Genomic DNA, 13,950 nt, shown 5'->3' on the forward strand with positions numbered 1-13,950 from the left:
AAATCCACGCCTGTTTTGGGTACTTGAAAAGTTATTCTTTAAAAAATCCACGCCTGTTTTGGGTACTTGAAAAGATATTCTTTAAAAAATCCACGCCTGTTTTGGGTACTTGAAAAATATTCTTTAAAAAATCCACGCCTGTTTTGGGTACTTGAAAAAATATTCTTTAAAAAATCCACGCCTGTTTTGGGTACTTGAAAAGTTATTCTTTAAAAAATCCACGCCTGTTTTGGGTACTTGAAAAGATATTCTTTAAAAAATCCACGCCTGTTTTGGGTACTTGAAAAGATATTCTTTAAAAAATCCACGCCTGTTTTGGGTACTTGAAAAGATATTCTTTAAAAAATCCACGCCTGTTTTGGGTACTTGAAAAGATATTCTTTAAAAAATCTACGCCTGTTTTGGGTACTTGAAAAAATATTCTTTAAAAAATCCACGCCTACTATTTTGGGTACATAAAAAATATTTTATAAAAAATCCACGCCTGTTTTGGGTACTTAAAAAATATTCTATAAAAAATCCACGCCTTTTTTGGGTACTTGAAAAAATATTTTTTAAAAAATCCACGCCTACTGTTGGTTACTTAAAAAAATATTCAATAAAAAATCCACGCCTGCTTTGGGTAAAATTCTATAAAAAAAAATATTCTATTAAAAATCTAAGCCTAGTGTAGTCCTCGAAAAACATTATTTAAAAAATCCAGAACCCTGAAAAATATTCTTTAAGAAATCTACGTCTAATATAGGCCTTGAAAAAATAGTAATTACTTCATTATGGATATAAAAATGCCATTCAAAATTTTGTTTATCATGTTTTTAATTTTTTTTATTTGAAGTACATATAAACTACATTTAAATATTCGTATATATACTAAATTCATCATATTGAGTTAAAATGCTTTTTTTGCAATTACGTTTGCTTTTATTTATTTTCTCTATAAACTAGATTTTGTTTTCTATTCATTATATAGGTATATGTTAGAGAATGAGAGCAACTACAAAATACAACAATTGTTTTTTATTCTTGTTTATTTTATAATAGATTCATATTTTTCCATAGTTGTTATTTCGAATCATTTGAGATATGAAAAAAAAAATATTATTGAGCGCAAATAAAAACCCACAGATGGGGGCGGTGGGCAACAAATGAAAATGGGAAAAAATTGCAATGGCAATTGTGTGGAAATGTATAATATTGAATTGTGGAATAAAGCACCAGGTATGGAGGGGGTTAAAAATAATACATTTTGTTATTGTTTTAAATAATTTTGTAACAATTTGTGTTGCAGTCTCATCTGCGAGTACTTTTATTTGCCATGGTTTTCTGTACATCTATGTATTATTCATTTATTTTTTTATGTTGTTTTTGTTTTCGAAAAATGGAGTATATTAGTTTTGAGAGAGAGTATTCTTGAGATTATATTGGAAAATTTGCTTAGTTCATACAAACAGTAATATATTTCGTTTTTTTTTTATTTTTCTTCTTTAATACTACAAATATTTTTACTCTTACGCCTATAGACCACAATGTTATTGGTTTTGTTGTCAACAAAACAAACAAATAAAAAATAAAGAGAGATTCAAACAAAGCGGTCTATAAGGATAAGAGGCTTACTTTGATATTGGTTCAAGATAGATTTCGTCAGACTTTATAGCATTTCTGAAATCTTTCCGAACACTGTTTAAAAAATGGCAATGTTTGTGTAGTTTGTAGTTAGTATATTAAATTTAGAAAAAAAACTTAGTTTATTTTATTGCGCCTTAGGTAAAGAAATAAAATTGAAGAGTTTATGTTACTTCAAGGTGGAGAATTCCCCAAAGCAAAACACATTTTCAATTTGTAAACGTATAAATCTCTTCCATTTGAGGGAAGTAAAATGCACTTGTTTTGTTTTTCTTTCGTATTTTCTTTGGCAATGTCTAAATTGATAAAAAAAAATTTGCACGCTTTGAAAAAAATGTGTGTTTGTATATAGTTTTTTTGTAAAAAATAGTCTTTTGGTTTGGAATAATTGTAAACCAATCACTAATGGGTTTAGGTAACTAAGAATTTCATTCCCCGCCACAACATTTATTTTCCATAAATTTTTGTTATGGATAAGGTAATTCTTAGTTAGCCAAGTCTTTTTCTGTATAATAAAATAAAACTGAAATTAATTCGAAACTGAAATATGTAAGATCAAAGACCAACAAGGAGAGAAAACAAATTTGGAATATATAGCAATAATTAGACATACCACAAAGGAACAACCAGGGGCGGCAAAAAAATGCGGTTTGTTGGTCCATCAATAAACTTAAAACTTAATTTCTGATAATAGTACACCCTACATGTTTTTTGGAGCACTCATTTATATATATTGCGCAAGAACCATCTAAAATAATAATATTTTTAATAATAATTATATTCATGTAAATATGGGCTAAAAAATATTTTCTTTTTCTTGGGATAGGGGAGGAAGAGGGTCTTTTTTTGTTTAGAATTTTTCTTGGTTGTTTCTAAAACACATCACTTGTTCGCTCACTAGTGTAGTGTTAATACTACGGATTTCACGCTGACCAACGTGACTTTTGCAAATCGATTTGTCCCTCCAATGTTTTGGCCAAATATATAACAAATAATTGTATTAATGCTATACCCAAGGCAATACCGGCAATGGCATAGAGATTCCGTTCGGCCCAGACACGTACTATTTCAATACAGCCACTAGTCCAGATGCGTTTGCTGGCAGCAGCCACAGAATGGGCCTGTACCTCATAACCACACATAATGTTGACCAAACCGGAACTTATATCGGTGGCATTTATACAACAGCTATAGGGTACACCACATTTTTCCACCGACGGGGAAGAGCAATTGAAGTATTCATTTTTGCCTGAAACCAAAAAAAAGGTTGATTAGAAAATTTAAAAAAATAAATGAAACTCCTAAATACTTACTCCAATCCTGATATCCCGCATTACTCAAACCGCAACACTTAAACTCCTGCTGGGCAAAATCAATGAAATTCTGTAAATCGGGATCATCACGATACGAATGGATTATTTTATCCGTAAATGTATCCTCTAGAAATGAATTCATATTTTGTGGAAATACAAAACCCATTATGGCAATGGCCATTTCCATAAGGAAAAACAGCAGCAAACACATTGAATAGAATTTCAGCAGGCAGGTATTTTCCCGTAAAGCACCCAAACAACCGGCAAAACTGACAACAAAAACCACAACACCAGCTATCATCAGCACCAATGAGATATTCAATATGACATCATAGAAACTTTCCAAACGCACCGACCCTGTCGATTCCCATTTATCTTTGAAGGCATACAGGCCAATGGCCAGTAGCAGGCCACCAAATAGCCAAAATATGAAATTCAACATGAATATCATGTATTTGACACATGAACTCACATATGTGAAGTTCTGAGAAATTCTAGGATGCATGTCGCGCACTTCGATTCCACAATATCCTCCACTGCCTATGTGATGTCTGTAATTGCTCATCGGTGGTGGTATCGGTGTGTATCTCAATGTTACGATTCTTTTTCGGAAAACACAACAGATGGATGTTATTACCTCGCGTCTTCTTCTAATTGGATAATGCTTTCGAAGCTATTTGTCGTATCCCGTCCTCGTTTGTTATTTATAATATGGGACTTCTCTGCACTGTGTTTTTCTACTTGACTAGACAATGCTTTGTTTGCTACGCCTTCTTTTTTCGTTGATGTTTCTCCTTTTGCAATGAAGGCTATCCGACAACCTGTATTTGAGATTCGAATTTGTGTTCACATCATTATTAGTGCAGCATTACATATTAGCGTCGTTTATATTCGGTATTTTATTCAGTTTTTTGCAAGTTTTTTATAGAATTTTTGTAAAAATTTCAATTTTTTCGTTTGTAAATGAATATCTCGGCTGGAGTTTCTTTTTTGTTTCTGATATGTCAAACTATTTTGACACATCCATGTGGCAACACGGTTAATGTAGGAAAGAGTGATGCCAACCACATGTGTTACAATTGAAATGAAAGCGTTTGGCGGTAGGCGTTGCATGCCAATGGCGTTTCATTTGATTTAAAATGATGAATCTGTTGAAGGGATGTACGTGAATAGAGTGGCCCATTTTTCGACATTGGCCCCATAAAAATATTCTGCAGCATTTTAGGTACTGTCTTGGTCGCTGGGACCTTTTTGTACCGAAGTGATTGTAAGTTTGTTTTCCGTGTTCTTGTTGGTTACAGAACTTCTTTAGATTTGTTTTTTAAAATAGCCCCAATATTAAATGTCCCGGTCCATTTTAAGAATATTCATTTTTGACATAGCTCGCGTTCCATTTTCGGTATTTTGAAAATCAAATAGGTTCTAATTTGGTATTTCGTTTTCTTAAAGGATGAAGAACTTCCTACACGTCAATTTTCAATGTAAGTCTATATTTACGCATTTTGAATCCCCAAACTCAAGATGTAGGGTAAAAAAGGATAATCATAGCCGATTTCTAATATTTGTCCTTAAGATTTTGGTAATACTTTGAACCCTAAGGCAATTTGGAGCTGCATGTATGATAAAGAGATGTTTTGGTTGCGGATATTTTCATATTTCTTGCATGATTTCGGCTAAGTATGGAAAATAGACATTAAAATAGAGATTCAGACGCCGAATGAAACCCAAAGAGTTAATGGTCTGAAAATCAGGATCATCAAATATTCCAAATATTCCAAGATTTTGCCTGTAATGCACGAATTACTTTGTTGCATCAATATCACTATCGGAAGTCCATAAGAATTTTATGCTCACATTTTGGCCTCCACAACATCCTCAAAGTTAAATTGGCCCTTTCAATCTCGTAATTAATTCTTAAAAAATAGATTCTACGACTTCGTGGTGATATTGATTTGTTGGTCAATTATTAATACCAAATACCAAACGCATATGTACTTCGAGATGTGCCCGCTGGGCCTCTACACCAAACATCCAATGTCAATTCACTAAAGAAAAACAAAAGATAGATTCTACGAGGTCGGGTGGTTTTCGGGCTGACAGTTGTTGGCCAATAACTAATACGAAATGCCAAAAGTATATCTACTTCGAGGGGTGCAAACAACCCATGTTTAGATCACTAATTTCGCTTAAAGAAAAAATTAAATTCGGTTATGGAAATGTTATTTACTACACCTTTAAAATACCGAAAATGGAACTATATCAAAACATGGACCCACATTTATATAATTCCTAAAATAAAGCGGGATATGTGTGATGTGTCCAAACATGGACCCACATAGACAATTCCCTAAAAATTATATTTCTTAGTCTCTAAGGACTAGAAATGTCAAATTATAGCTCTAAAGCGATTTAAGGGATTTCGACGTAAAGGAGAATTTCCTATAAAAATTTAATTCGAATTATATGATCTTCAATAATTCTTTAGGTTCTGAAAATTTTATTTAAGAGAACCACCCCAATATCAATATTAGTCACATTTTTGTTGCTATCAATACTACAATCATAAAGATAAATTTGGGACTGTGAGACCATTGGCTCGGCTGATGAGCTTCGAAGGCAGAACACTCAGCTGTTGCTGCTCCGTAGTAATCGGTGTGTTGTCAATAAATCCATTGAGAGTGTTCATAGTTCAATGTGAACGACGAATATTTTTAGATCAGCTACTTCATTGCTAGACGACCACGACGACGACCAGAACTATTTTGTTTTTCCATGGAAGTCTTCTTACCATTGCAATGAGAGAGATGAACTAATGTGAATGCCAACCGGCAGGTTGTTGTGTGTGATAAAGCTAGAGGGGAACTAAAAAAATACCGTCTGCTCTCGCTCTGTTCTACTGATAAGAGACCATCAAAAAATTGTCTCAATTGGCTGCCTCATTATTTAACATCGCTGGATTACGGACGAAAGGGTTAGCTGTGATTCGGCTAGGGATTATCGCGAATTATGAATATTTTATTTCGTTTGATCGTGTTCTGTTGTGATCCTTTGGGATTATGGCGTCGTTTTCTTATCCAACCTGCCAAAATTGTGAGCCACAATATTTACGATCGCCTCAAGGCAAAGGCAGATCAAAAGGTCGATTCTATGCGTGAATTGGTGCTGCGAATTGGTTTGGTGGCTTTTGTTGTGGCACTGATAATTTGGGCGGCAGTGTTTATGTATGCAGCGTTTTATTATGCCTACATGCCGTCGATATCACACACCCGTCCCGTGCACATGCAATTTAAGTGAGTTTTTAAGCAAATAAAGATCGAAGTAAGGTTTAAATTAAATAAAATCTGTGAATGTCTTTTCCAGAACATGTTTGGACACCAGCTCCCCCTGCACCTTCCCCCATGCCCATGTCTCCCTAACGAAGAAACAACAATTACTTATGGTTGGCCAATCATATCGTGTTATTGTACAATTGGAAATGCCCGAATCACCACAAAATTTAGATTTGGGCATGTTTATGGTTTGTGGAGAAATGCGTGATATTGAATCAATGTTACGCGGCCATTCATGTCGTTCGGCAATGATGCGTTATCGTTCACCATTGATACGAACGATATCAACATGGGCCCTAAGTCCCCTATATGTATTGGGTTTCCGTGAAGAATTCCAAAAAGTATCTGTAGAGATATTTTCAAATTATTTGGAACAAAAACATCATCCCATAACGGATGTCTATGTCGAGGTACAATCACAAAAGATACAATTCTATACGGTATCGCTACATATCGTGGCCGATTTTACAGGTATGTATGAATGTCATTTTATGAGTTCAACGTAAGGAGAGAGAGAGAGAGAGAGAAGGAAATATACCCCTTGATCATTAAACAAATTCCTAGTTCTAAGGAATTCGGTCTCAATTTTAAGTTCGAATAGAACGTGAAGATATTTATCTGAAATTCACCATCCGAGATCTAATGAATACCAGTTCTGTTTTCTTTTGATATAAGACTCCCGATTTTTAATATGTCTACTTTTTAGGATATTCCGATGTTTACCTTTTAATTTGTAGGTTAGATTTCGAAGAATTTTATGGAATCGCCACAGATCTAATTGCAGATTTTTGTTCATTTTTATCTATAACCTCCGATTTTTCTTTCATGAATTCGGGGACAGGGTATTCAAACATTTGCTTTTTAATTTGTAGGTTAGGTTGAGAAGATTTTTGATTGAATCACAAGAAAAAACATATAGCCTTTCATTTTATACTTGGTCGACTTTCCTTTTGCCTATAACCTCAAATTGTTCTTCCATGAAGTTAGGTTAAGTTGAAAAAGGGACAGATGTCTTTTTGGCAAAATTTTTTTTACAGAAATATTGAGCTTTTTATAAAATAAGGTAAGAAGGTTACATTTTAGCAATGTCCGACCGATAGAACTTGCAATATTTAAGATAAAGCTTAGAAATAGCTATTGAAAACGGGTTATTGGTTCAGGTTTTGTTACATCTCCCAAATAACCGTGGCGCCATATTTCGATGTTACAAAGCCGTAGTTCCAGGGTTTTGCAGAACGATAAATATCTTTGTAGAAAACTTTTAGGCCCATGTTTTATCTTTGTCCCCGTATAAAGTACTATTCATCCCCATTTCTGGAATTTGTAAGTTCCCCTAGGCGAATTTTCCACCCGATGTGCTGTAATTTGGCATTCGGGATCTTTATTTGAAAACATTTTTCAACATGCTTGGACATGGTCGTCCATACAGTGGTCCCAGCTATTTTCGTTGTGTAAATAAATTTTATCGACATAGCCTCCATATTTTGGCTTCGTCTCCATATAAAGGTCTCATTTTCGATATTTGTATGGTACATTTTCCATTTCAAAGAGGTTGTAATTTTTTCGGCATATCCCCTCCATTATAGTGGATCCAGCCTATTTTAGCTATACTTAGCCGAATTTCGCTGCCTTAAAAAAGCCTCTATATAAAGATCAAGATCGCTTTTAGGCAGTTTTAAATAAACCATTTCCAGTCAAGCATCTAGAAACCCCCATTTGAACGATTTCCTGCTATTAACATCTTTTTATTCTCTGTTCCAGGTCTACGTTATATTATGCACAACTGGCCAGTTATGTCGGCCATAGTGGGTAAGTATTTTAAATCAAATTGCATAAAAATGTTTTCTAATATTCTTCTCCCTCAATATTTTCAGCAATAAGCACAAATCTCTTCTTCATATTGGCCATATTTTTATTGAGCTGGTATCATTGGTCCAATGCCACATGGATTACTAATTTACAAAGGAAATACGAACAGTTTACCCAAAAGGTACAACAGAAAGCTGGACGTGCTTTGGAGTCGCCAAAATATGCCTCTGGCAATCTGCAAGATGATGATGAGTTGAGTTTCCTCAACGATGACAAATCCCGAGATTCAGAAGATATCGATGACATAAGTGGACGCAAAGAGGAAAAGGCAGAATATGAAAAGGGTGCACAAAGAGAACGAACTCTACGACAAAGGAAAGTTTAAGAGAATGAGGCTTTAGCTTTTCTAAACTAAAAAGACAATAATGGATTTTTTTAAAGACTATAATTATTTGTAAATATTTTGTAAAAAAATAACTAGGAAATAAGCTAACATTTATAATGTTATTTATGAACAAAAGAATCAAAATAATACAAATGCATTTTTATTAAGAAAAAAACTATTTTGTTATTATCGATGCGCAATAGCAAGAAATTCACTTTTGGCCTTGCTCAAGTGCTATAATCGAATAATAATAAAACGAAACTTGGCCAAAATAACATTGATAAATGGCATAAAACAACATGTGGACAATACCCACGAATAATTTTGGTGGTTTTCCTAAATATATATAGATTTGCTATTGATAACAATCCCATTGGAAAGCATAGATAAGACAAATTAATTTTGTTTTTTTCGGGTGTTAAACACCACCTATTTTTAATCTCTTTTTATTTCACATTGTTGTTGTTGGTTTTTATTAGAAACGGCTAACACTATTTCAAATGCTTTGATAGATTGGTTAGAAAAAAAAAGAAATTATTTTATAATATCTTTAAAAATACACCACACTGCGTAGACTTTTACCCTCATGCATTAAATCAAACGCCTCATTGATCTTATCCAATTGCATGGTATGGGTAATGAACTCATCGACCAACAAATCTTTTTTCATATAATCCTCGACCAATTTGGGGACATCACGGCCACTCTTCCAGCCACCAAAAGCTGAACCTTTCCATGTGCGACCCACAACCAATTGGAAGGGACGTGTGGAAATTTCTTGTCCCGAAGCGGCAACACCAATAATTACCGAAGTACCCCAACCTTTGTGGGTGGCTTCCAAAGCAGTACGCATGGTATTTACATTGCCGATACATTCAAAAGTGTAATCGAAGCCGCCATCCATTAAATCGATTAAATAATTTTGTAGCGGGCCTTTATCTTCAACATCCTTGGGATTGATGAAATCGGTAACACCGAATTTCTTGGCCAATTCAAATTTGCTGGGATTAATGTCAATGCCATAGATTTTCGAGGCGCCAGCCTTTTTGCAACCCAAGGCAACGGCCAAGCCAACAGCGCCAAGACCCCAGATGGCACAAGTACTGCCAGGTTCAACCTATGGACAAGAGAAAAAGGAATATAAGATGATTTAAAAACTATTTTAAATTACAATTTACCTTGGCAGTGTTAAGAGCAGCACCATAACCAGTTGGAATGCCACAGCCTAGCAAACATACCTTATCCAAAGGAGCTTTTTCATCGACCTGAAAATTTGAAATTTGAATAAATTTAATTTAGTCTCTAAAATAAGCTGTGGGGAGTCTTAATACACGAGCTGTAGGGGGTCTTTTATAGACGACCTGAAGGAAATTTGTTAAAGAGAGCTGAGGGGAGTCTTTATAGATGACCTGAAAGTAGTCTCTTACGACGAACTGAATGGATGAGTTGAAGGGAGCATTAATAGGTGAGCTGAAAGTTGTTGCTGTAGCAGATTATACTGCTGTGTATTTCTCCTTAATATGACTATGATTTTAACTGTACGTTCAAAAAGGCTACAACCTGTATCGGCTGTGTCCAAAGTGAAGATTGGTTGGATGAGTGGGTTTAGCTGGGTAGTTGAAAAGGTGGACCATTACCACATGCCGGGCCAGATGTTATTCACCGCGCCGTCAATTCGTGCCCAACATGAATTGAAGCGGCTACACCATCCAGATCTCAATGGTGCCAAGACCACTCTGGTTTGCCGAGGTAGCTGCTGCTCTTCTGCAGCTATCGTAGCGGGTGATCACTGAGGATTGTATTCACATGACATTATGTAATTGCCTCTACTGCATACGAGTGAATTCGACTCAATCCTGTTTGATAGGCCTGAGTGGGTTTAGCTGGGCAGTTGAAAAGCTGTAGCGTGTCATGTGGACCATTACCACATGCCGGGCAGATATTATTGACCGCGCCGTCAATTCATGCACAATATGAATTGAAGCGGCTACACCATACAGATCTAAAGACTCCCTTTTGTACCTTTGGATCTCTCTCTCTCTCTTTCCAGATCATGTAGATCCTTCCTGACATGGCTAGGTGGTGGGTGCCTATCCATTAGGTAATGATTTGGATGACTACTTCTCAAACACCTAAGCAGGTATTGCATCGACATCTTCTTGTGTTGATGCACAGGAAGGATCTTAGACTCCTCATGTAAGTTGTCAATTGGACCTTTTGCAGACCTCAGGGTGGCATTTTGGCAGGATTGAAGACTTTTCCACTGCGTTGCACTAACGTTAGCAGAGAGCGGCCTATTGCTGTGTATTTCGCTAACAAGGTCTTTTGTCAACATTCAAGTGCTGCCGGCTAGTGACTTGAGAATCTTATTCCTGCTCCTGATCATATCGCAAATAGCTCTCATTAAAAACAGGAGATACCATTACATTAGCCACAAAAAATAATTGTGGATAGTTTTTTTTTACAGTTTGGTTTTGCTTGTAATTTTCCATATCATTTAAAATAGTTTATGTGCGTGAAGATAAATTCGTTTTTAACTAGCAAAGACACAAACCAGTATGTGTGGTTGTGTTCAGTATAACAGTTTTGTAATACGGTATAACAGAATTCACGGAAAATAAATTCTGATTTATTACGAAATTATATATATTTAAATTATATTCAGAATATATTTTCATTTTGTGAATATGAGTTATGATGTATTATGATAAAAAGATGTGTAAAAAACAAATAATATTGTCAAAAATAAAGAGAAAAAAACAATATATGTTTTAACCCACTGTGCGGGATCTATAAAAGATACGCCTGATCTGAAGGTACCGTATGAAATGTCTCCTCTATTTTTAGAAAATATTTTTTTCAGAATTTTCTGACACAGACATTTTGAGAAAAAAATTTTTGAAAAAAAATATAATTTTAAGGGACATTATATTCAGAGAACCACTGTGCGGGATCTATAAAAGATACGCCTGATTTGAAGGTACCTTATGAAAGCTGGTCTCCTCTACTTTTAGAAAATATTTTTTTCAAAATTTTCTGACACAGAAATTTTGAGAAAAAATTTTTTGAAAAAAAAAAATATAATTTTAAGGGGCATTATATTCAGAGAACCACTGTGCGGGATCTATAAAAGATACGCCTGATCTGAAGGTACCTTATGAAAGCTGGTCTCCTCTACTTTTAGAAAATATTTTTTTCAGAATTTTCTGACACAGAAATTTTGAGAAAAAAAAATTTGAAAAAAAAATATAATTTTAAGGGACATTATATTCAGAGAACCACTGTGCGGGAACTATGAAAGATACGCCTTATCCGAAGGTACCTTATGAAAGCTGGTCTCCTCTACTTTTAGAAAATATTTTTTTCAGAATTTTCTCACACAGAAATTTTGAGAAAAAATTATTTGAAAAAAAAAATATAATTTTAAGGGGCATTATATTCAGAGAACCACTGTGCGGGATCTATAAAAGATACGCCTTATCCGAAGGTACCTTATGAAAGCTGGTCTCCTCTACTTTTAGAAAATATTTTTTTCAGAATTTTCTGACACAGAAATTTTGAGAAAAAATTTTTTGAAGAAAAAAAAAAAATATAATTTTAAGGGGCATTATATTCAGAGAACCACTGTGCGGGATCTATAAAAGATACGCCTTATCCGAAGGTACCTTATGAAAGCTGGTCTCCTCTACTTTTAGAAAATATTTTTTTCAGAATTTTCTCACACAGAAATTTTGAGAAAAAATTTTTTGAAAAAAATATATAATTTTAAGGGACATTATATTTAGAGAACCACTGTGCGGGATCTATAAAAGATACGCCTGATTTGAAGGTACCTTATGAAAGCTGGTCTCCTCTACTTTTAGAAAATATTTTTTTCAGAATTTTCTGACACAGAAATTTTGAATTTTTTTTAAACGTATCGTTAAGGGCTACAAAACGAATTTAACTAGCAAAGACACACAGCAGTATGTGGCTTGTGCTAAGTATGTACAGTAAGTACTGTATGCAGTATAACAAAGTCAGAGGAGAAAATGAATTCGGTATTTTTTTTTTTTTTTTTTTGAAATAATATATTTATTTTATATTCATAATATATTTTCATTTTGCTATTAGAAAATATTTTATTTATAAATTTCTGAAACAGAAACTTTTAGAAAAAAAGTTAATATATATATATATATATATATATATAATTTTGAAGGACATTATATTCACAGAACCACTGAAAAAAATATATAATTTTAAGGGGAAGAACCACTATAAAAGATACGCCTGATCTGAAGGTACCGTAAGAAAGCTTGTCTCCTCTATTTTTAGAAAATATTTTTTTCAGAATTTTCTGACACAGAAATTTTGAGAAAAAAATTTTTGAAAAAAAATATATAATTTTAAGGGACATTATATTCAGAGAACCACTGTGCGGGATCTATAAAAGATACGCCTGATCTGAAGGTACCGTATGAAAGCTGGTCTCCTCTACTTTTAGAAAATGTTTTTTTCAGAAATTTCTGACACAGAAATTTTGAGAAAAAAAATTTTGAAAAAAATATATAATTTTAAGGGACATTATATTCAGAGAACCACTGTGCGGGAACTATGAAAGATACGCCTTATCCGAAGGTACCTTATGAAAGCTGGTCTCCTCTACTTTTAGAAAATATTTTTTTCAGAATTTTCTGACACAGAAATTTTGAGAAAAAAAGAAATTTTAGATGAAAAAAATATATAATTTTAAGGGACATTATATTCAGAGAACCACTGTGCGGGAACTATGAAAGATACGCCTTATCCGAAGGTACCTTATGAAAGCTGGTCTCCTCTACTTTTAGAAAATATTTTTTTCAGAATTTTCTGACACAGAAATTTTGAGAAAAATTTTTTTGAAAAAAATATATAATTTTAAGGGGCATTATATTCAGAGAACCACTGTGCGGGATCTATAAAAGATACGCCTGATCTGAAGGTACCGTATGAAAGCTTGTCTCCTCTATTTTTAGAAAATATTTTTTTCAGAATTTTCTGACACAGAAATTTTGAGAAAAAAATTTTTGAAAAAAAATATATAATTTTAAGGGACATTATATTCAGAGAACCACTGTGCGGGATCTATAAAAGATACGCCTGATCTGAAGGTACCGTATGAAAGCTGGTCTCCTCTACTTTTAGAAAATGTTTTTTTCAGAAATTTCTGACACAGAAATTTTGAGAAAAAAAATTTTGAAAAAAATATATAATTTTAAGGGACATTATATTCAGAGAACCACTGTGCGGGAACTATGAAAGATACGCCTTATCCGAAGGTACCTTATGAAAGCTGGTCTCCTCTACTTTTAGAAAATATTTTTTTCAGAATTTTCTGACACAGAAATTTTGAGAAAAAAATTTTTGAAAAAAAATATATAATTTTAAGGGACATTATATTCAGAGAACCACTGTGCGGGATCTATAAAAGATACGCCTGATCTGAAGGTACCGTATGAAAGCTGGTCTC

The 13,950-nt window shown here is 33.9% G+C and overlaps 3 protein-coding genes across 3 annotated transcripts; 1 reads left to right on the forward strand and 2 right to left on the reverse strand.

The window, feature by feature from the left end:
- Positions 1 to 2,464: 2,464 nt before the first annotated feature.
- LOC133334319 (tetraspanin-33) lies at positions 2,465 to 3,501 on the reverse strand. Its single transcript, XM_061542609.1, has 2 exons — positions 2,937 to 3,501; positions 2,465 to 2,872 (listed from the first exon to the last, which is right to left on the reverse strand). Exons 1-2 carry the CDS (start codon positions 3,499 to 3,501, stop codon positions 2,547 to 2,549), a joined length of 891 nt encoding a protein of 296 aa, XP_061398593.1. The 3' UTR covers positions 2,465 to 2,546.
- Positions 3,502 to 5,942: 2,441 nt separating this feature from the next.
- LOC133334318 (seipin) lies at positions 5,943 to 8,459 on the forward strand. The gene is made up of 4 exons (XM_061542608.1): positions 5,943 to 6,226; positions 6,297 to 6,736; positions 8,027 to 8,074; positions 8,140 to 8,459. The coding sequence occupies exons 1-4, from the start codon at positions 5,943 to 5,945 to the stop codon at positions 8,457 to 8,459; spliced, it is 1,092 nt and encodes a 363-aa protein (XP_061398592.1).
- Positions 8,460 to 9,009: 550 nt separating this feature from the next.
- Positions 9,010 to 9,739, reverse strand: LOC133334314 (alcohol dehydrogenase class-3; the record flags this gene model as incomplete). Its single annotated transcript, XM_061542605.1, has 2 exons — positions 9,010 to 9,576; positions 9,638 to 9,739. Coding segments are annotated over 2 exons (669 nt in total), but the record flags the coding sequence as incomplete, so codon positions are not given.
- Positions 9,740 to 13,950: the final 4,211 nt, after the last annotated feature.

Source organism: Musca vetustissima, unplaced genomic scaffold, assembly GCF_032173495.1.
Source record: "Musca vetustissima isolate MV318-11 ecotype Yass unplaced genomic scaffold, APGP_CSIRO_Mvet_v1 utg17205, whole genome shotgun sequence".
Classification (NCBI taxonomy): Eukaryota; Metazoa; Arthropoda; class Insecta; order Diptera; family Muscidae; genus Musca; species Musca vetustissima.

Coding starts and splice junctions, on each gene's coding strand:
- LOC133334319 (XM_061542609.1), bottom strand. CDS start 3,501: ATGAGCAATTACAGACATCACATAGGCAGTGGAGGATATTGTGGAATC. Junction 2,873..2,936: donor TGCGGGATATCAGGATTGGA/GTAAGTATTTAG, acceptor TTTTGGTTTCAG/GCAAAAATGAATACTTCAAT.
- LOC133334318 (XM_061542608.1), top strand. CDS start 5,943: ATGAATATTTTATTTCGTTTGATCGTGTTCTGTTGTGATCCTTTGGGA. Junction 6,227..6,296: donor CCCGTGCACATGCAATTTAA/GTGAGTTTTTAA, acceptor TGTCTTTTCCAG/AACATGTTTGGACACCAGCT. Junction 6,737..8,026: donor TATCGTGGCCGATTTTACAG/GTATGTATGAAT, acceptor TCTCTGTTCCAG/GTCTACGTTATATTATGCAC.